Genomic DNA, 22492 nt, shown 5'->3' on the forward strand with positions numbered 1-22492 from the left:
CGCCCAGTCCCTGCGGCTCCAGCGGGGAAGCCCTTGTGCCGCTCCCTGATTTACTCTACCTTTTGTCTAGATAATCTACACTTGCCTCTCCCTGCTTGGACCCTAAACCTAGTTCAATCACCTCCACACACCGGGATCCCCGTTCCCCTCCCCGCACACAATGTCCAGTTGGCGGGCGGGGGAAATTAACCCCGAGGGGCCGAGAGGGAGGCAGCAGCGGCAGCACCGATGGCGGCAGCTTTTTACCCCGAAACACGGTGGCAGCGTTGACGGTGGCCGTATTATTCTTGCAGAGTCTTTCTACCCCCTGGTCTCTTCCTTTTCTTTCTCCTCCATCAAGACAGCTCGAGACCCAGCCTGCTCCGCTTTTATCCGGTGTCCGGAGCTTGCGCACTTAAGACTCCTAAACCCCATCAGCCCCTAGTGGGCATCGAGTGAAACCCCAGCCGGGTTCGCCCTTTGCTTAAGGCCGGAAGGGGGCGGAGGGGGAAGGGAAGAAGTGAGAGAGCCCGAGCTGCCACCGAGGAGGGTGGGGGGCTGGTACACAGTTAAAGGACTGTGAGGCGGTGACTACCGCTCCCGGAGGCTACTCAGACTTTCCTTCCACCCAGGAATGGTAGTTTCCCATTACCCTCTCTACGAGTGGCGGAAGCTTTGCTATCTCCGGATCTCTTCCGGGAAAAACGCTTTTTCACCACCCTGAATCTTCTCCCTCCTACCCCTCCCCCACCTCTCGCCTTTAAAAAAAAAAAAAGCTCTCCCAAATACCACGATTGGTTTCGGGTAGTCAACGGCTGCACCAGCTTTAGAAAAAGCCTTTCTTGTTTCTCCCCCAACCCCTCGACCCTACCTCGAAGCCTCAGTGCAACGGACGGGGCTGACGGCCGCCCAAAAGCAAGATGGCGGCCGCCTGCTTCGTCCCCTCCCCCCGCTGCCCCTGCGGAGCGGGGCGGGCGGGCCCCGTGCAGCTGCCGCCGCCGCCGCCGCCGCCGCCGCCGCTGCCCGCCGCCGCCGCCGCCGCGGCCGCGGCCGCCATTTTCCTAGAGCTAGAGGCAGTGACACTGAGCGGGCGCAGGGGGCTGAGTCGGAGACACCGCCGGAGCCCGGGCAGCGGCAGTAGAGGGGGTGGCACAGACACTGAAAGCAGCCGGGCCGCCGCCGCTCCTTTCCTGCTGACTGCTTGACTGCCCCCGCTCCTCCCCTCCTCCTCCTCCTCCTCCTTCTCTTCCTCCTCCTCCTCCTCCTCCTGCTGCTTCTCTTCATCCACCTCCTCCTCCAGTCACTCGTGAAGAAGAGCCTGCGCTGCCACTTGGGGAGGGGGTGTGTGGAGCTCCGTGCCGACTACCCCGCGAGTCCGCAGTGGCCGCCGCTGCCGCGGGGTCAGGTCGCAGTCGTCTGGAGAGAAACCTCGGGGGTCGGTCCAATAACGGGGTTCGGGTGCCTGGTTTGTGAACATCACAGGTCAGTCCTGGGCTCCATGGGAGTTCACGGGGCTGGGGGGTTGAGGAGGGGGAGGTTTAGTCTGCCAGAAGGAGGAGGAAGAAGGGGAGACTTCATCTTCATCCCACCTGGGGGTCCCCGGCCTCCTGGGGTGGAGGATGCGAGACGTTGCTGGTTCTCCGGAATTTACTCTCCTTCCCCCCCCCCCTGCCATCTCCCCTCCCCCCGGAAAGGGAGAAATATGGCGGGGTTTGAGGTTGGGGAAGGGGGAACTGGCAGTTAAACCCCCTTGAGTGTGAGAGTTGGGGAAGGAGCGCACTCCCCTCACAGGTAGCGGGCTCAGGCCCCCGGGATGCGGAGGGAGGCAGGGGACTGTTTAGCTGGGTTTGTATTGGAGCTGCCAGTTTTCCCTCCTTCCCACCTGCATCCCTTTCCAGTTTTAAAACAATATAGGCCTTATTTTCCTTTACCAATTCTTTAGGATACCTTTTTCCCTGATTCGGGTGGAGGTGGGGGGAGAGGTGCGGGAAGAAAGCCTTAGGGTTTGGGGTGTGTGTCTATGTATGTGTCCCTGTGTGTGTATGTGTGTGAACGAGACAGATCCTCGCCCCCTAGGGAAGAGGGTAAACCCGCCCCTCTGGTAGTCCACCCTCCCTCCCCCCTCCCCCGTACCCAGCCTTCTTTCCAGTCCCCTCCCCCACAAGCCTCTTGTTTTATCCTGTGTTATGTTAAGGGCATACAACCTACAGTGTGGCAGCTTTTGAAAGAAAGCTTTTTGAGTAAAAAACAAACACAAATCCTTTTAGAAGCATACAGGAGAAACAAACGGTTCACTATGTTGATGTTAAATGACGGGGATGGAAAAAAATTTCAATTTTCCATCCTCCTTTCTTTCCTAGAACTCAATTTCTATTTAAACTAGCCTTCTAAATAATATAAACCTAAACCGTGCTAAAAAGGAAAACTCCGTGGCTGTCTGGAGTGGAGTTTCTGCTGTTTACATCCTCTAAAAGGAAAGAATAATATAAGGTGGGGGTATTGCAGTCTTTCTGAACAGAAAGAAGTGAGATGTATTGAACCATAAGGAAGAGACATTAATAAATTGTACGAAATGCTGCACTTTTTCAGTTAATTTTATATATGTGAAGTAAAAACTGCAATTTCCCTCTTTTGTCCTTTAGAGATTCTAAAAATGGCGGCCCCAGGCTGATGTTGTGGTAATCTAATCAGCTCGGGTCCTCCACACCCCATGCAGTGCGTTTGTCTGCAGCATGTTACTGACTTATGTTTACATGAAAAGATTAGTTTTTTCCAGTTATTTACAAAAATTATTCTTTTGCGGAAAATCACAATGCAGTATTTCAGAGAATACATTTTGTTGGTTACTCACTAGAGAAAAAAAAGTGACACCACTTTTGCCCCCGAAATCGAATTCAGATAGCCTTAATAGTTTCTCTACTAGAGATGGGAGAGGCACATGTATGGCAATATTTTGTTTAACCTTTTTGGGGGGGAGGAGAAATACTACAAACATACATCTCAGTCACTTTGCTACTAAAGTGGAAATAGAGATTGTGTGAAAAGTATCTTTGTTACACATTTTCATTTAGTAGATATTCTTTTTTTTATTTTAATCTTGAGGAAAATGTTCTTTCCTATCTCAGTCCTCTTGCCTGAGTTTATAATGTCGGCTGCATTTCAGGGAGATATACAATTTGTTTAAATTTGTTACTTCATCAGGTGTAAAAAAATGTTCTAAAATGTATTACACTTTTTTCCTGTAGCATATTAGACATACATTTTATGCAATTTTAATTGTGTATTTTTAAAACGAAACTTGGTCTATTTTAAGTGAAATATTTGAGTGTAGAATCACCATCGTTATCACATAAGTACAAAAATAAGGTTTTAAATAATTGGCGTTGCATTCTGGAAACCTCAAATTTGGGGTCAGAAAAAATAGTAAAATTTTTGTTCTCCCTCCAACTTGTTAAATGTAACCTATTATATAGTCCTTATAAGAATGCTAGCCACAGCATAACTAAGTGCTATGAATTATTGGTATTTCAGAATCTAGTTGGAAAGAAAATCGTAGGTTTTTTCTTTTTTTGAAAGAAGTTGTGTTCACCTTATTTCTAGAACTGAAAATATTAATAAGCTTTTAGACATAAACTAATTAAGCTATCCTGAGACAGGAAGATGAGCATTTTTAACTAAGCTCTATGAGACTAGTAATGCCCAGTTTCCCTCTAAATGATCTTATTCCATTACAAAAATAATGATTTTTTTAATGTGTATTTTAGTTATAGTAAATTATTTTAAGTTACATGGTCTAGATATTAGGCCTGCAGTATTTACAGACCAAGAAAATGGCTGAGGGTTCCATAGTGTTCCTTATGTTAATATTGTTTCTTATGTTAATATTCTATGAATGGTATTAGATGAAAAAAAAAAAAACGAAGGCAGTAAACAGAACTGTAATAGTTGTGAAACTGAAATGAATTTATGAAGTGTAAGTCAAAACTCCTTAGCAGAATAGAACTTTTATGTTTAAAAGATTCTTGGATGCTTTCGCCTTTATAAAATGTCAGGTGATTTTATGTTTCCATATTCTTCATTGGCAAATTTCCAAGACTTAAAAATCTTTCTGCTTTGTAAATCATTTTATACTTATTCAATTGGCAACATTTAATTTTGGTTGGATAGATAATTGAATTTTGTGGATCCTAGGATGGTTGCTGTTTCAAACCTAAGCATGGGTCTTTGTCTTGTCTTTTTATAAAAGGGTGACCTTAGTCATATCTAATCCAGGTGAAATGTTTGGCATCATTTGACCTGAAGTAAACAGACAAAATGTTGCATGCTATATGTTACACTGAGGTCTCAAAGCTAATGACTTAGCTGTTGACTTTTGTTTTATAACATAAATTAGAAGAACAGATTTGAGATTTTTTAAAATTATTTTTTCCTAGTTTTCTCTGATAATCTTATTTGCAAATTTCTGAATGATAATTCTTGTGTGTCTTAATACTAAGAATATTAGACATCACAATGGATCTTTCTTTGTTCAAGTACTACCTGAAATGTAATGTATAACTACAGCTGTAGCTATTTAGCTATGCCTGTGGGACTGTATTATTTTGATTTGGAGTCAGGGCTTTTGAGAGGGATTTATTGAAAGGTTAGGAGGAATTAACTTGTTTCTGGTGTTGAATGTTGAGACATCTGATCCATGGGAAAAACAATCAGAGTATTTCTTTAGTTAGAACATTGAGGCAAGGAAATTTTAGATGTAGTGAGGAAAGGTTGGTTGGAATTCTTATTTATTCTACCTTAGTTAATTTTCAGAAAAGTTGGTTGCTTAAATATTGTATGATTTGTGTGTTGTGTTATATTTAATTCAGTTTTAAAGCAAAATTTCAGAGAAACAAAATAGACTTTAGGAAAATCTGTATAAACTTTTTTGAAGTTGACAATATAAATTCCTTTTGAATCCTAATTCATCTCTGAATGTTTCTTTACTTCTCATCCAAGTGATCTCACTACCCCAACTCTACCCCCCACCTGGCAAAGTGCAACAATATAAAATGTTCTGTAGCTTTGGTTTCTTTTATACTTTTACTACTATACTTACACTGTAATACATGTATAGTATACATGCCAACAATTTGGCAGGTGCCACAGTAACTCTCTAGGATTTGCTGGATTCAGATTTGAAGAATTTGAAAAATAAGAATTGACTTAATGATACTACGCAGAATCCTTCCTATCTTTACTAATCTTTTTTATTGAGGTACAAAGGAAAAGAAATGTTATGGAACTGGCATTATTTGTATTACAAATATGAACTTAATTTCCATGGACATATTATATCTTTTAATAAAAAACTTTAAATCAGTTGTTTTTCTTAAAAATCCTAAAAGAGTAGTGTTTTTAAAAGCCAAGTCCCTTTGTAAGCCATCTTTCCTATTGCTGCCCTACTAATCTTTTTACTAATCTTAGAGGAGTCATGACGCTCCTCTGTTTAAAAATCGTCCCAAGCTTTCTGCTACTTCTGATCTACTATTTGTGTATCTTATCCCTCTGATTTACTGTAAGCTCCATGAAGTCCTGGATGATGTCTTACTTGAAGTTTTATGATACATGCAAGGAATTGTGATAAATGTTTGCTAAATTGTTTTTGGATTTTTAAAAAATGCAGCACTATACAAGACAAAATTTAATGTTTGTTCACTACATGCTTACATTTAACAAATGACAAAAGATTTACAATATAGAATTATTTAGTAGACACAATTCAGTTTATTTAAATGTGTAAAAATTAAAGATCAACAAGCATTTGTTAAGTTCCTCCTGTATAGCAGGTTAGGTGTTAGAGATATTGATACAAAAAGTGAAATAGGCTATACTCTCAAGGAACTCTTATGTGGAGATAAAACAGGTTGCCCCATAAATAAAGACTATATACAAAATAAATTGACACAGTGATGAGAGGAGAAATGACACATTAATGGCTGGAAAAATCCAGAAAGCTCTTTTGTAAGGAAAGAGAGAAAGTAAGCATGTATATATAGCATCTAAATATTCTCCAATATTATCATTTGAACCTCATAGTAACTCTTCAAGGTAGGTGCTATTATTAACCCTATTTTGCAGTTAAGAAACAAAGAGGCTTAGGTGACTTGCCCAAGAATCGTGCTCGTGTGTGTGGTCAGATTTGAACTCAAGGTTTATGTACTCTAGATTACGGTATCCACTGGGCACCATGTGCCCCTTAAAGGAGGTGACCCTTGATGCTATACTTTAGAGATAGGTAGGTGTTTCAAGAGGGAGAAGATTCTAGACTTGGAAACAATCTGTATGCAATGGCATGGATGATGAAGATAAAATGCTAAGTTTGTCACAGCAAATAGGACAGATTGGCTGGTCAGAAAATGTGTGAGGGAAAATAATGTGTTAAATCAGCTTACAGTTAGATTGTACTTCCTCCTCCCCCACCCCATCCCCAATCATGCATTCTTTTTTCTTAAGTAATTTTATGTAATACCCATTTAAACAACCACATTTAAGTTTGGAATGTTAGTATGTTAGCAACTATAAGGTTTACTGTTTTGTAAGCAAGGCACTTGGAGAACATGACAGAAGAGACTTTAAATGTTTGTAGAATTATTGAAACTCTCAGAAAGGCAGTGTGATATAGATGTTATGCTGGAATCAAAATCTTGATGGTCTTGGTATAAATCATGTCTCGGATGCTTATACTTTCTGCTTCTGAGCCTGCTCCCACATCTATAAAACAGGTACAATAATAATTATAGTATGAAATGGTGGGGTTTTTGTAAAGTTGTTATTCATTCTATATTTTCATGTAATAGTAACAGATTTTCTGTCAAGAAAAAAATTTAAAAAGACATTAACCTCAGAACTATGTGCCAGATGCTGTATTCAAATTGAAAGAGTAATTTCATTTTTTTGGTGAAACTTACATTTTTGTACTGAAAATGTTTGATGTGTAATTTTTATGAGGGAATGCAACATGATGGGTCTTTTTTATATAAAAATTGACTTCAATGTATTAATTAGGAAAAATCTTTTTTCATTTAATGTAAATAATATTTTTTAAACTGAAAAATTGATTTAATGTTAGCAATTTAATAACTCTAAGTTAATTCTATTCAAAAATTTTAAATGCTAAATAGATGTTCAAAATGATACATTGGAACTGCCCTAAGAGGATTACTCGTCTCTAAAAACACTTAATACATTTTCTAGAATATTTCATATATTAATCTAAGAATGATAGCTTTCAGTAATTTATAAATAGGAGCTAGGCAAATAGTAAGTGCCTTGAACTTCTAAGGGAGCTTCTACTTGGACTTTTGATTCAGTCAGAAAAGCCCATATTTATTTAATGAACTGACACATTTTCTGGAGTATATACATAAATAAAACTGTTTCTTTCACAAACTCAGGGTAAAACTTTTAATTCTTTTTCTATGTATATAACTTGGGAATTTACAACTCTAACTTTTGTTTGTTTTGACACTCATTTAGATTAAAAGACAGTGTTTCTTTACAGCCCTACCTGTATGATTTTCTTGTTAGTTACTCAGATTTCCATTGTAAGTACTTGTCTTCATGTTGTCTGCCACCTCCTTTTCCTGGGTTTTAGATGTAGGGTTCTCAAAATCGGAAAGAGGGGTCAAATGTATCGTAAGAGCACTCTAGAACTGCTCCATATATCTTCACTATCTTACTACTAACTTTATCAATGATAACTTTTCAGTAAAAGTAAAACTGAGCCTGATCCTTAGCATTTATAGTTGTTTGCTTTTGTTACTATTTTACTCTTTGGAATGTGTTACCTTTTGGTTAAGGAGGAGAAGGAGGGAGTTACTTCACTGAATACATTTTTCACAGACCTTAATAGAAATTTATATACTCCTAAACAAATGTATCACATAGAAATTAATGGATTTCTACTCTCTTTTTGCTTAAGGTAACCCTTTTCAGGAGGCAGCTATGTGTTCTAGTGGAGAGAGCACTGGGCTTGGAATCAGCAAGATTCATCTTTATGAATTCAAATCTGTGTGACCCTGGGCAAGTCACTTAATCCTGTTTGCCCCAGTTTCCTCATCTGTATAATGAGATGGAGAAGGAAATGGCATACCACTATATAGTAGTATCTTTTCTTAGAAAACCCCAAATGAGTCACAGAGTTAGACACAATCTGATGATAAACCCTTTTCGGAGGAACCTTGGTATTGTCGGTATGGACATTTCTTCCAGTCATATCAAATTCTGCCACTTCACAGTTAAATAGAATTACTGGGGGTGAAAATAATCAAGTTGTGACCAAAATGAGGATGATTTCTTATTTTAGCTAGACTGTTTGGTCCTTTGGTGACAGATCTACAGTTTTTCTCTTAACCAACTTTAATAACTGGATTTTTTAACATTTGGGCTGCAAAGATTACAATTTTTTTTTTTCAATGTGAAGAACAAACTCACTTTTATTACTTACATAGGTATAGTGAAATACATTTACAAATTAGCAAGGCTTTGCTTTAGTGAGGAAGAGAGTATGGTAGCCCAATGAGGACTAAAGTAGGGAAGGGGTCTCAAGCCTTTAGGGACCCAGTTAATTTCCTGTCCAACTGTTTAACTACTAAATGAGTACTTTGGACAAGTACTTTGGAAGTTAGGAGGCTAAGCCCCATGACTGGTATGATCAATACCAGTGAGGTACTGTATTGGATGGATACAGAGCTAGTCTTGAAGGTAAGAAAACCTAGGTTTGAGCGCTATTCTTAACATATACTGACTCTGACCTGGGCAAATAACTGGCCTGGAGTATTATGTATTGTAGAGGAGATGCTCACTTCACTTCACTTCTTCATCTGGGAATCTATGATTCCCAGTCTTTGTCCTATGATCAAGGATATTTTTGTGAAGTGACATGGACCTTAAGGATGGATTAGAGAGCAAGACATAGGGAATGTCCTAGGTTTTATGACAACATGAAAAAAGATGTAGCTGAAATTTGAACAAGGTGTGTTGAGCCTTAATAGAGCAGAATAGTTGTTGGGAAATAGTGAGATGAGGATGGAAGACTATGTTGCAGCCAGTTTTTATATGTCCTTCACTTCTGGGCTAAGGAGTTTGGATTTTACCCTCGATTTAAGAATTTTGGACAGAAGAAAGTAGCATAGAGAAGAAGCTGATGATTAAAGAAATCAACTTTTTGGTATTATTGACTGGAGAGGCAAGAATTTAGAATTTTATAATAGTATAGTCTCAGGGCTCATACTTGAGGTTGTCAAAGTGAAAAGGAAAGGAATAGATGAAACAAATATTAAAGAGAATGGATAAGACTTAAACCAACTTATTAAATATTAGAGAAGCTTGGTTAGGAAGATAGAAGTATCCAAAAATAAGATGAGATAAATAGAATGTTGAATAGAAAATAAATTTCTTTTTTCTCATATGGAACACCTTACTGTGGGATTTGGGTTAGTAAGTTCTAGGTTAAAGAAGAATTAAGAAGGGAAAAAGAATAAAGTAAGGTTTTACCTCCAAGGAAGTTGGGATGAGCTCTGATTGTTATGCAGACATTCAAAGTAATTTAATCAGTCAACAAGTAACTATTAAATAACTAATATGTGCAGGGAGTCTCCTCTCCACTTATACACCCCTTATCTTTTCTGGACTATTGCAACAGTTTTCTAATTGGACTCTGTTTCAGTTTCTTCCCATTCCAATGCACCCTCTATTCAGCTGCCAAAGTAATTTTTTTTTCTAAAGCCTAGTTCTGATCATGTCACTTTATTCCATAAACTTCTCTGTTAATCACCCCCAGAATCAATTATAAGGTTCTCTCTTTGGCCTTTTAAAGTGCTTCACAGCCAGGCCTGTTTTCAACTTTTCCAATATTTGCTTTTCCTCTCCAAGGACAGTATTTCCCTAATCCTTGCCATTTCACTGGCTGTCCCCCGTGCCCAGATTGCTCTCTACTCTTACTTTTCACCTCTAAATTTCCCTGACTTCCCTTTAAAATAAGCTTATATCTCACATTCTGCAGCTGCCTTTACTTTTGACATTCCCTTTTACTCTGTGTATATCTTGTTTATAATTATTTGTGTGTGTGTTCTCTCCCCCACACCCACAATTATTTGAGCTCCTTGAGGGCATTATTTGCCTTTTGTATCCTTAGAGTTTAGCATAATGTGTGTACTAAGTTCTTAATGTTTCTTTACTGATAGATTCTAATGGGACTTATATCACTTAAGGACAAAAATTTTAAAAAATTGTTACTGAGCAGTTAAGGACAATAAGTTCTTTTCAATTGCTACATGCTATATGGCCTAATGTATCTAGGAATTAATCACTACTGCTGGTCCTGCCTTTGAATTGAAAGAAAATACAAGGCTGAAAGGAGTGTAGCAGAAAAGACTACATCAAAGTAGACCCTAAACAACATAGCCATTCTATGTAGCAATCTTCCTTGTAGTGGCTGTTGTTTGAATTTGACTTAGAACTCACATTTGTGGACTAATTGAGATTTCTAATCTAAATTAAAGGCTCATTTTTAGAGATGTTAAAATTCATTCTTTGACCCTATTTATCTCTTATTATTTATAATAAAAATGTTTTATATTCAGTTTATTTCTTATTTCCATTGTAGTCAAGTCATTATACATATTGTTTTCCTGTCTATGCTTACTTCACTTTGCACCAGGACATAGAAATCTTTCCATGCTTCCCTGGATTTTTCATGTTCATCATTTCATAGAGGGAAGTAATGATTTCCCCTCCCACCCTGGCACCTCAATTCAATCATTACCTTGCCAAAAACTACCTTTCAGTTTGATTATATAATATTCCCTTTCTAAAGGCAGTATCTTGTGGTAGATAGGATACTTGATTTGGAATCTTGAAGACCTAAGTTGAAACCTACATTACACACAAGTGTAATGTAGTGTTTGTGACAAGTTACTTAATTTCCTTGTATCTCTGGATTCTTTGATATTTTCTACTTTCTATAGTGCAGTTAGACTGAGCTTACTGACATTGATAGACTCTTGTCTATCTTTGCACTGGTTGCTTCTCGTTCCTGTGAAGTTGCTTTTTTTCCTACTGTAAAATCCCTAGTTTAGAGATAAAATCTTAGCTTAGGAGCCACCTAAAAAAAAAAAAGCAGACCTCTTCTTTCCTTTCCAAGGAAAAGACTTGTGTTCATTTTGTGTAAACTTAAATATCCATGTCAAAGAGAACGCATAGCTCTTTGGCTAGTGACAATCTGTACAGGTACCTGTGTGTTTATGTACATATGTATGTATGTATGGGAGGAGGGAAGAACAGAGTGGGAAAGACTTCATTTAGAAGAACTTTTTTTTTTTCTTTTTGCTGAGGCGGTTAGGGTTAAGTGACTTGCCCAGGGTCACACCACCAGGAAGTGTTAAGTGTCTGAGATGAAATTTGAACTCGGGTCCTCCTGACTTCAAGGCTGGTGCTCTATCCACTGCTTCACCTAGCTGCCCTCCTGCCCCCCCCCCCCAACTTTTAACTACACTATGCTGAATATTAGGGATCCAGATAAAAGCAAGTTATTACTTCCTGCTCTTGAGTAGCTTTCATTCTAAAAAGAGGAGATAACCTTTAAGGAGGTGGTATATCCAGGTAAGAAGTATTTTGAATAGAAAAGTCAGAAGGAATGATGATTGGGGCCAATAGGGCAAGTGAGCCATATGTCCTTTCCAGGAGTGATGTTAGTTTGATTACTATTTTCAGAGCTAGAATTGGAAAACATGGAAGATGGTCAAGAAGTGATGTGGTAGACCTGGCTCTTGCAGGAATAAGATGTGTTTCTTGTTTCTAATTTTCTTCATCCCATTTTCTTCCCTTCCCTTCCTATACTATTTCTGTAAAAATTATTATAAATCACAAAAGAAAAAATATGGGTTGGATCAGGGTGTATATTAGCATAAAATATGTCTAGGTTTGGGATTTTGGGGGATTTTTTTGGTTTGTTTTAAGGGCAAGTTTAAAAGCTGAATCATTCTCATACTTAAATCCTAATTCTTGGCACTTGTCACTGGCAAATAGACTTCTTCCAGGTCTTTAACATCAATTTATTTCTAATCTCCTTCCTGTGGATTTAGCTGGTAGGGCTTTTTTGATAATATGACCTTCAAGAATTGGATACATTTTCCCCTTCAGTCCATGGTACTGTATTTCTTGCCTACGAAATATGGCTGTGAAGTTAGAAAAGTCCAGGTTGGTGTTGTCTTGTTTCCCACCATTCTCCAGTCTTTCATTTTTGATGACAAGTCCTTCGTGTATAGGATTCTCTCATCTCCCCAGCCTCTCTTCGATGTAAATTTAGTCTTTGTGCCTCAAAGTTAATTTTTTTTTTTTTTTTTTGTCAGTTTGGTCTTTTTTCAGTTTCTGGGTATTCTTCTGGAAGGAAATAATATTATAGTTGGGTCTCCTTGTGGATATTACCCTGCTTTTTAAAATTGTTTTCTTTGTTAGGGATTTAGTCATAGCATAGAAAGGATATTCTACAGTATACTAATTTGAATAGTCAGGGAGGGCCTCCCTTCCCTCTGTGTGGAAAATGTCTGCCCTGGTCATCAAGGCAGAATGTGGGTGATTGGAAGGTTGAGAAGTACATACCTATTCTGTCACCTGAGTCTTAAAGATCCCAACTCCATGGAGGTAGGCCTTTTTATTCCCTAAGGTGATAAGGAAGCCAAGTGAGTACTTCTGGAGCTACCAGATAATTGTGTCAAGAGAGGCATAGCTTGAACTTTGGCCAATGGAGTCCCCATGAACAGTTTTATTGCCTTTTAGGAGAAAAATAAGCCTACTCCAAGGAGGTAGTTTAGAGAAGGGATGAATCCCAATATCTATTGGTCTATATTATCATGCTCTATGAGATTTGACTTCTGTTTCACATACATCCTTATTCCCTTTTCACTAAATCCCCAATCTCTAGCATTCTTGTGCTGCTTTTTAGTATTTTTTTTTCCTGTAATGCCTCAGAGCCTTAATTTTCTTAAGGGTAAAAAGGGAGTAATATTGTTTGTATTGATAGCTGGACACTGTAGACTTTAAAGCTAAGAAGACTAACTAAAAGTTCTCTGTGCCCCAGAGAACTATCAGTTACTATGAAGTTGTATGTCTGTGTCTTCGGAGGTAGTGCACACTTGTTTATGTTTTTTATTTCAAATTGTACCTCTATCCATTATAACACACCATCTTGCTCATGTTTATATGTTCTACTTACCTCCCCAGGTTGTTGTGAAGAAAACATTGGTAGAACTTGAAGCAGTGTAAAAATGTGAAGTATGTCTTGAACCTAACCTTCCTGTGGCCTGCCCTTCCTCTTATTCCTTGCCTGAGCTGAGTTGACAGACAAGCCCTTGAGCCAATAAATGCTTTTTCTTGAACTCCTGATGTTTCCCTTTTTTTTTTTTAGAATGCTGAATCATGGACTATAGTGGTGTTTTCCCCCCAATCCCTCCTCCCTTTAGATTACAGAGATTGGACATAAAGAAGTAACAATTCTCCTTGCACACTTTTCCCCATACTATCATTTATACTCCTCCCCTTCAAAAACATCTTCCCTCCCCCCACACATCTAAGCAGGTAGGGTCATTTCAGTTTAAAGCTCTGTCACTCATTCTAATTTTAAGATAAACCATCTGAAAGATAGTTTTGGTAATGGATCAGTTTGGCAAGGTAATTATAGAATTGAGGTGGCAGAGTAGGAAGAGAAATCATTAAGTTGTCAAGGGACTTCATAAGAAACTTGCTGTAAGGCATTCTTGTTTCTATGGAATTAGCATATCTCCATTCAACATGGATTGATTTCATTATTCTTTAAAAAAAAGAATATCTTGATTTAGTATTATGAAAAATGTTTTGTAACCTTATTTTAAATAGAATATATTCTAAATAACCTGAGAATTCTGCAGAAGATTTATAAATCATTGGAATTTAGAGCCGGAATGGATCTTACAAATTGTTTAATTTAAAGTCCTTCATTCTACTGGTGAGCAAACTGGAGTCTAGACAAGTGAATTGATGTATCCAAGATAAATGGTACAGATCTCATTTCAGAAAGACAGCGCCAAGTGAGGAATCAGAATACTTAGGTTTAAACTCTGCTTCTTTTAATCTCTATCCAAAATGCTTAATGTTTAGTATGTAGCAACATGTATTATATATATACTTAAGGTAAAGTAACTAGGTGGCACAATGGATAGAATGTCAATCCTGAAGTCAGGAATACTCAACCTTCCCGAGTTCAAATTTGGTCTCAGACACTTAGTAGTTGTGTGACCCTTGGATGTAACTTGACCCTGTTTGCTTCAGGGTCCTCATCTGTAAAATGAGCTGGAGAAGGAAATGGCAAACCATTGTTGCGTCTTTGCCAAGAAAACCCCAAAATGGGATTGTGAAAAGCTGAACATAACTGAACAAGAAGAACCAGATAATGGAGAACCTTTTATACTAAGATGAATTTTATAGTGGGAACCATTGTAGGATTTTGAAAACAATAACGTGAAAAAATGGGTTATTTAAGGAACTTAATAATGATGTGCTAGAGACAGTTTGGAGAAGAGAGTGACTGAACATTGATAAACTAAGTAGGTTATTATTTGAACCATGATAGCAACAGTATTTTAGTAATTCCGAAGGAAAAATCATTTGTTGTATTTTTGGTTTTGGGGGGAGGGGATAGGTGGGGTAAAAGGGAAAAGTGATGATAGTTGACTTTTATAGATACTTCTTAAAGTTTTAAAGATAATTAAAAAACAACAACTTGATTCTCATGATGACCTTGTAAAGTAGGTATGCATTACTATTCCTTATTTTGCAAATGAAATGAGGTTTAAAGGTTGTCACTCATGGTCATACAATTAATAATTATCAGAGAAATAATTGAAACTTCGCCATCTCTAAATGCCAAGTTACTGAGATGTCTGACAGAGAAAAATATTCATTACCAAATGAAATAATATTTGTCCGGCACTTTGCAAACTTTGAAGTGCCATATAATTGCTTGATATTCTTAGTTCCTTTATGATTTTTCATGTATGTTTAGATCTTGGATCCACTTCTATAACTTATTGCAGTACGGATCAAAATCAGTTTTTTACCATATAAATCTTCCTGATTTCCCCAAAGTTTTTTGGTTTAATTCCCAGAGTATTTTTTTTAGGGAGGAAAGATCATTTGTCTTTTTGCACTTCATTTATGAAATGCTAACCTCTTATTGACATATTTATTTAAATGAAAATATTTAACCTGTTTCTAGTTCTTATAGTGGTAGTTTTTATGGTTTCAGGTAATGTACATGTGAACATTTATAATTACTCTTTTGGGCGATTTTTTTTTTCTTTCCCTTTGTAGCTAAATTATGCTAATTTGCACAAAGGAGTTACCTGTGCAACAGATTTGTCATGTTTAAAAAGGTGTCACATTTTAAGTTTCAAAGTAATTTCCTTTTAGAAATTTAGAACTTATTTTTATAGACTTTGTAAAATTGTTTCTTGTTGGTTTTTTTTTTTTTTTGTTAAATCCTTAAAAATTTTTAATTTGATGGGAAATTTAGATTATTGAAATATGAGTGCCCACAATATTCTACTAGTCACTTAATGGTCTTGTAGATAACGTTATGATTTTAAAGATTTATGGCCACCATTTTTATGTGGAAGTGTAGGTGTTCATACTAAGGTATATGCATTTTATTTTTTTTAATTTCAAGTGGAACGGTAAAGTGTTCTTTACTTCAGGTACAACACATTAAAATACATGTTTGGGCAATAATAGATAATGTGTAGATTATATAAATAGAAATATAGAAATAGAAAAATATAAATAGAAAATAGATTTTTGATATTTGTTATTATATTAATTTCCCCTTGTATCTCATTTTCCCTTCTCATAAGAATTTCCCTAGTTTTCAAACCTTAACATTTTAACATTTAAAATAATGTTTTGAGATGTTATGTGAATTGTAAATTAAATTATAAAGTTTTGTGCTATGAAACTTCTGCTGGGAGATTAGCTCTTTTAGAAAGTACTTTAAAATCTAACTTTGGCAAAGTTTTGATACCAATTTTTTCCTTCAGTTTTAAAGTCTGTAATATCTGACTTCCTGAGAACATTTAATTTTATTTCACAAAAACACTGAAGAATCTTATACTTTAAATTTCTTGAATTCAATAGAAAACAGCATGGACTCTTTAAGCAGAATGTCCATATGAGTATTAATGCATTTTATCTGTTAAGAACCAAATTGCTCAGATGTTTGATTTTTTTTTTTTAAACCAGATCTTTGATCATGGTTTAGCAACTAGGAAGTTCCTAAAAATGTATACTCAGTTCATCAACCCAGCTTAGATTGTAACTATAAACTAAGTTTATTTGCTGAGTGAAACACATTGAATAATCTAGAATTCTTTTAGTGCTGTCAGATCTCATTAGGATGATGGGAGTACCGAAAAGCCATGAGAAAAATGACATGTCAATAGTCTTACTCCTACTGTTCAAGTTAGGGGTTTGGGGCATACATAGACGCATACATACTTTCCTTCCAGAAGGTCCTTTCTTAGTCTTAATTAATCTTTTTAGGGACCTTCATTATAAAGAAATCTGGCTTTGATAGATAATGTGCCAAAGTACTAAATTGCTCTGTAGTAACCCTTCTTCCTCCTTTTTCTCTCCCTCTATCTTTTGGATAGCCAGAGGTGCTAACAGAGTTTTTGGATGTAGTAAGTTCTTTAGTATACTTTATCACCTACGAGATTTTTATCCTAGGTGGAATTTCCTCTCAATTCTTATTTCTTTGGTATCCTGTTAGGTTTTATTGAACTAGCAGCTAAGTACTCAGGAAGTAGTTAGACTAACTACATAACTAGGAAAGTGATAGTGGGAACAGTCTTAGGAATGCTAATGGTGAATTATTTGTTTTCCAAAGGTCTGTTAAATATCATGTACCTAGACCACTGCTTTGTTAAAATGAGCCATCTAGTATTGTATTTGCAGAGAATATTGAACTATTTTGATAAATTTGTTTTTCCTTTAATGCAGAAGTTTAGTATGAAAAAGGGTCTTTGGAGATCAGATAATCCAGCTAATTTTCCTAGGATCTTGTGTCTTTTTCTTGTTAATTCATTTTGCACCATTAAAAAAAGATCACTGGTTAATTACATATTATATATGATTACTACTTTAATCCCCAGTTTATAAGAAAATCTGTTGGTGTTAGCATGTCTCTATTTTTTAAATTTTTTTTTTTTTTTTTTTTTTTGCTGAAGTAATTGGGGTTAAGTGAGAGAATTGGAATGACACAGGAAGTGTTAAGTGTCTGAGAATAGATTTGAACTCAGGTTCTCCTGACTCAAGGCTAATGTTTTATCCACTGGGTCACCTAGCTGCCCATTGGCATGTCTTTCTAAAAATTGACTTTTTTTTTTTTCTGGAATTCACCTAAAAATGCAATGAGGTCATTTTCTTTTTCTTTCTTTCTTTTTTTTTTTTTTTAATTTAATAGCCTTTTATTTACAGGTTATATGCATGGGTAACTTTACAGCATTAACAATTGCCAAACCTCTTGTTCCAATTTTTTACCTCTTACCCCCCCAAGATGTTAAATATATTAAAATATAAATTAGATACACAATAAGTATACACGACCAAAACGTTATTTTGCTGTACAAAAAGAATCAGACTCTGAAATATTGTACAGTTAGCTTGTGAAGGAAATCAAAAATGCAGGTGGGCATAAATATAGGGATTGAGAATTCAATGTAATGGTTTTTAGTCATCTCCCAGAGTTCTTTCTCTGGGCGTAGCTGGTTCAGTTCATCACTGCTTCACTGGAAATGATTTGGTTGATCTCATTGCTGAGGATGGCCAGGTCCATCAGAACTGGTCATCATATAGTATTGTTGAAGTATATAATGATCAATGAGGTCATTTTCTAATGAATAGCTAAATAATGCTGTTTAAAAGATTGTCATTACTTTTATTAATGGCACTATCTTTTGAACTGATTTTTCATTGATTTACATTCTCAGAACTTTTTTTCATATTCATTGGTACTGTTTTCGTTTATTCTCACCTATCCTTCCATTCTTTCTTCCTGTGTTCTTTTTCCTTTTCAGTCTGTTGATGTATCTTCTGGTCTTTCCAATACTTTAAATTCTTTCTCTAATTCCTTTATTGCCAGGCAGTATGATGTGATAGAAAAAGCTCTAGACTTGAAGTCATATGATTTGAAAATGATTTCCATCCTTGCCATTTGTTAGAAGTATGACAGTGGTCCTTAGTGGGCTACAAATTTTTTTTTTTAATTACTTGCTCTCTGACTCACAGTTAGTTTAAAAAAAAAAAGCTCTTTGTAAACTTTATGTTCTGTATTAACGTGAACTAGTATCTTCTCTGTTTATTACTTTTCTCTTTTATTCCATTGTATTAAATTGTTCTTATAACTTTAGTTATTTTTTTCATATTATGTCTTCTCTTTGTGTTTCAAAAAATTCATTTTTCTCTGACCTCCCCATTCTCAAATTTTTCTTGAATATCCAACTTTGGTTATTGTTTGACATTGTTTAGTTTTCATTTCTGTAAAGGTTGGTAGAGATTTAATAATCACCTGCAGTCTTTGTCAGAAAGTATTTGGCTACATTTAGGTTTTTGTCTTGTAATTGTGTCAGTAGTTCAATTTTATGTCCTTTGGGGGGAAAATAGCTCAATGCCTTGTGTTCACTTGGTTTCTAGGTCTATTCTGGATAACAGGTTTTGTGAAGATTTTTATTCTTTCTTGGACCTCAGAATTACCACCCGTCTCATGGTATTTCCTTTTACATTATTTCTTTGATGAATAAATATTATTTATTCTTCTCACAGTATTTGCTGACTTGTGATTAACAGTGATTACTATTTTAAAATAAAGATATAAGCTGCTTTGGGGACAATTGTTTGGTTTCTTGTCACCTCTTTCCCCTATCCCGTCTGCTAGTGAGTGTCTTAACTTCTTCTGACATCATTCTTTTACATCTTTTCTCCTAACTCCTCATTGGCTTGGCTTGTCAATTTTTACTTTTTTAGAAGACAAAGTGACAAGACAAATGTGAATGTTAAGCAGGCTAGGTTTCTGGGAAGTATTTGGATACAGTGACCTACTTGGTATTTCTTGAATTAAATTGATAAAGAAGGCCCTTGGTTAAAAGCCAAGTAAGTCTGGATCCCACTTCCTCTCCATTTGAACAAATAGAGGTTTTGCTTCTTCAAGGAATTTTGAAGTTTTAATCATCAAAGTAGTTTTTGGATAAAAGTGACTATATGTGAACTGTGGTGATTGTTGCATTTTAGATATTTTAACTTACTTGATTAGGGTACACTGCTTATAAAGTTCCTTGTCAAATGCACTAATTACCTCTCATTCCAAAACCACATTGTATTCCTATCCTTCTAAATATGTTCTGTTGTCATAAGATCTAAGTAAAAAAGGTGTTTGGAGTAGGGCATATTTAGGTTTCATGACAAAAAAAAATTCAAACGTATATTTGAGTGATTAAAATGTATACACATTACCCAGCCCTAGTAAGCACTTAATATTTGCTAACTTGATAAGTCATTAACATCCTAATTGTATACAGACATACTAGTATGACATAGGAAATATGTATTTATTTAAACAAGGTATATTCTTCAAGCAAAAAAGCATTAAATTTTTGGTTTCTGCTTTTGATAAACATTTATAAGCTTGATAAATGTGTAAAATGACCTTTGTCTCTATCTTTTAGATGGTTTATTAACCTTAAAAAAATCTACTTCAGCAACTTCCAACAGAGGAAGGTTTGTTTTGTTAGATTTTACCTACTAGAACCAAAACTATCTGAGTGCTGTAAGTGAATAAAGGAAAAAATTTGAATGGTATATACTTAAAATTTATTTTGCATGATCTTTATCTTATAGAAAATTTTATCTAAAAGTCTTAGCAATATAAATGCTATTGAAGAATGTAGGATAATTTTGTAAGTAATTTTGTAAGAGTAAGTCTACTCTTGTATTTGCAATTTTGAAGAAATGTTTTTAAGTATAATCTGCCATAACATAATCTAGAAACTTGACACATTGCTTATGAAATTAGAAGAATTTTTAGTTCCATATCCATGGCTATACTTTTAAATGGGTTTTAATATAGAAACCCTTGGACTATAAAGTTTGAAAATAACCAAGACTTTTCTTCCCCTGGTGAATTCAGACCCATAGTGATGCCTAATTATTACATTTTTCATGCTTGTTTTTCCATGTGTCAACATTCTTCTCGTTTTGCTTCAGATTTCTAATGGATATAAAGCTTGTTATCTGGAACATGGATAGGTTTTCATAAATTTCAGGAATAACATAGTAAAGACATAAACTATTATTATAAATTATAGGCAACCTGTTGTTTCTTATCAATCTGTAGATTTATCTGAAATTATACTCTAAGACAGAATGCAGTCAATTCTCAATTACAGCAGAAGAAATTGTGGATGGACCTCTTGGTAATCAGTTTGTTGTACAAAGAATTATGTACAAGTATTTTAATGTAAACTACACCATTTAGAGAATAGAAGGCTGGCATCAGAGTCAGAAAAAGCTGAATTATGACTTTGGGCTAGTCATTTTCACTTTTCAGTTTCCATAGGCAGTTCTTTAAGGCTACAACTTGGAGAATTTGTGTTAAGCTGTGTTGATAAGAGGATATTTATTCCTTGTGGATTTTAAATATTGCTGTATTAGTTTATTCTGTACATGAATGGTAGGATCATAAGATAAATGGATTTAGAACTAGAAGGGCCTTTTTGCCCCTTCATTTTACAGGATGATTAAGCGACTTGTCCAAGATCATATGGGTCACGCGTGATTAGGGGAGACCAGATATTAACCCTCATCTTTAGATACTAGAAATTTCAATTTCAGTTGTACCACAATGATTTGAATGCTTTATTGGTGTTCTTGGTCAACATGTTACCATGGATTAGGTGCAGGTCACATCACATCTATTGTACATTTTGTTGTGTTTAAGTTGTTTTCAACTCCTTTGTGATCCCATTTGGAGTTTTCTTGGCAAAGCTATTGAAATGACTTGCCATTTCCTTCTAAGCTCATTTTACAGATGAGAGCAAACAAGAATTAAATGACTTGCCCAGGGTCACACAGCTACAAAGCCTCTGAGACCAAATTTGAACTCAGGAAGATAAATTGGACTGTCTCCAAGGCTTGACACTATATCTCCTATGCCACCTAGCTGCCCTCTTGGATATTTAATGTTATATTATTCTAATGAGGAAGAAGTTCAATTACAAGCTATAGTGTTATGGAAACAGTGTTAAAACAGGATTATGGTTATGTGGCTTTTCAAAATGAAATATTCCTTTAAGGCACCATTTTATCCTATGATTATTTTACCTTTCATGTTGTACTAAATGTTCCATTTCTTCAAAGAAAATGGCCTAAAAATATATTTCCTGTTAGAGATTCCAGGCTCTTAGATTGAGTACTTGATTGTTGAAAAAGAAGTAGACAAGCTAAACTAAGAATTTATGCAGAAATAACTGTGGCAATAATAACTGATGCCGAGTATTACATAAAAATTTTTATTTTAAATGATATGAAGTCTGTAAAGAATTTTGTTAACCTTAAAGCATTTAGTAATGTTTTAATGTGCATGTTCTGTAAACCTTGAAGCGTCAGCCATTACCCGTTATAAGTTATATATACACCATACCTATTACATAAAATATATGAAAGTATTTCTGAAGCTTTTTTTGTTCCTTTTTTTTTTTTTTTTTTAAACAGGGTTTGTGGATGCACTTAGATGTTTGCAATGAGCACTGTGGCTGGCATGCCCCAGTGTTTTGGATACCAATGCATAGGACTCCGTAGTAATCGAATTTATCAGAAACGAACGTCATGAGCATAGTGATCCCATTGGGGGTTGATACAGCAGAAACTTCATATTTGGAAATGGCTGCAGGCTCAGAGTAAGTATTACTGTAACCAAATTTAGAGCTATCCAAAAGTGGAATGGGTTGCTCTGGGAGGTAGGGGTTTTCTCCCACTTGAGGTTTTCAGGTAACATTAGGGTGACCATTTGTTGGATGTTGTAAAGGGCATTCTTCATCAGATACAGTTTGAACTAGATTACCTCTGAGGTCCCTTCCAATTCTGGTATTCTGTGATCTTTAGGGGCTAGAGGGCAGGAAGCATTGGAACTACTTAATTTTAGTCAAATAGCCAATGTTTAAATGAAACGTTTTTTTCCTCACACTTGTCCTGCAGACATTCACTGCAGAAATACATATCTTTAAATCAGCTATTTTTTTGTTAACTATAATTAATATTAATTACAAACTCGAGTGGAAATATTTTATTTTCATAGCTCTAAATGTCTTTTGCTATGCTAAATTTCTATCATGTGAAAACATTTTTAAGCCAATCCTTATAGGTAAAATAAAATAGTGGTTAGCTCAGCATTCTT

At 36.0% G+C, this 22492-nt stretch overlaps 1 protein-coding gene across 6 annotated transcripts in view; it reads left to right on the forward strand.

The window, feature by feature from the left end:
* The first annotated feature begins 980 nt into the window (after window positions 1–980).
* KMT2E (lysine methyltransferase 2E) overlaps window positions 981–22492 on the forward strand; it is an 83656-nt gene continuing 62144 nt past the window's right edge. For 3 of the 6 annotated variants that reach the window (XM_031938718.1, XM_031938717.1, XM_031938720.1), the window contains exons 1-2: window positions 981–1461; window positions 21811–21995. In XM_031938718.1, coding sequence (XP_031794578.1) covers window positions 21925–21995 — 71 coding nt within the window. In that variant the 5' untranslated portion in view covers window positions 981–1461; window positions 21811–21924. Of the gene's footprint in view, window positions 1462–18738; window positions 18812–21810; window positions 21996–22492 lie in introns of all 6 variants that reach the window. The other 3 variants (XM_031938716.1, XM_031938719.1, XM_023504768.2) reach the window with 2 other exon arrangements.

This window comes from Sarcophilus harrisii, chromosome 5 (assembly GCF_902635505.1).
Source record: "Sarcophilus harrisii chromosome 5, mSarHar1.11, whole genome shotgun sequence".
Taxonomy (NCBI): domain Eukaryota; kingdom Metazoa; phylum Chordata; class Mammalia; order Dasyuromorphia; family Dasyuridae; genus Sarcophilus; species Sarcophilus harrisii.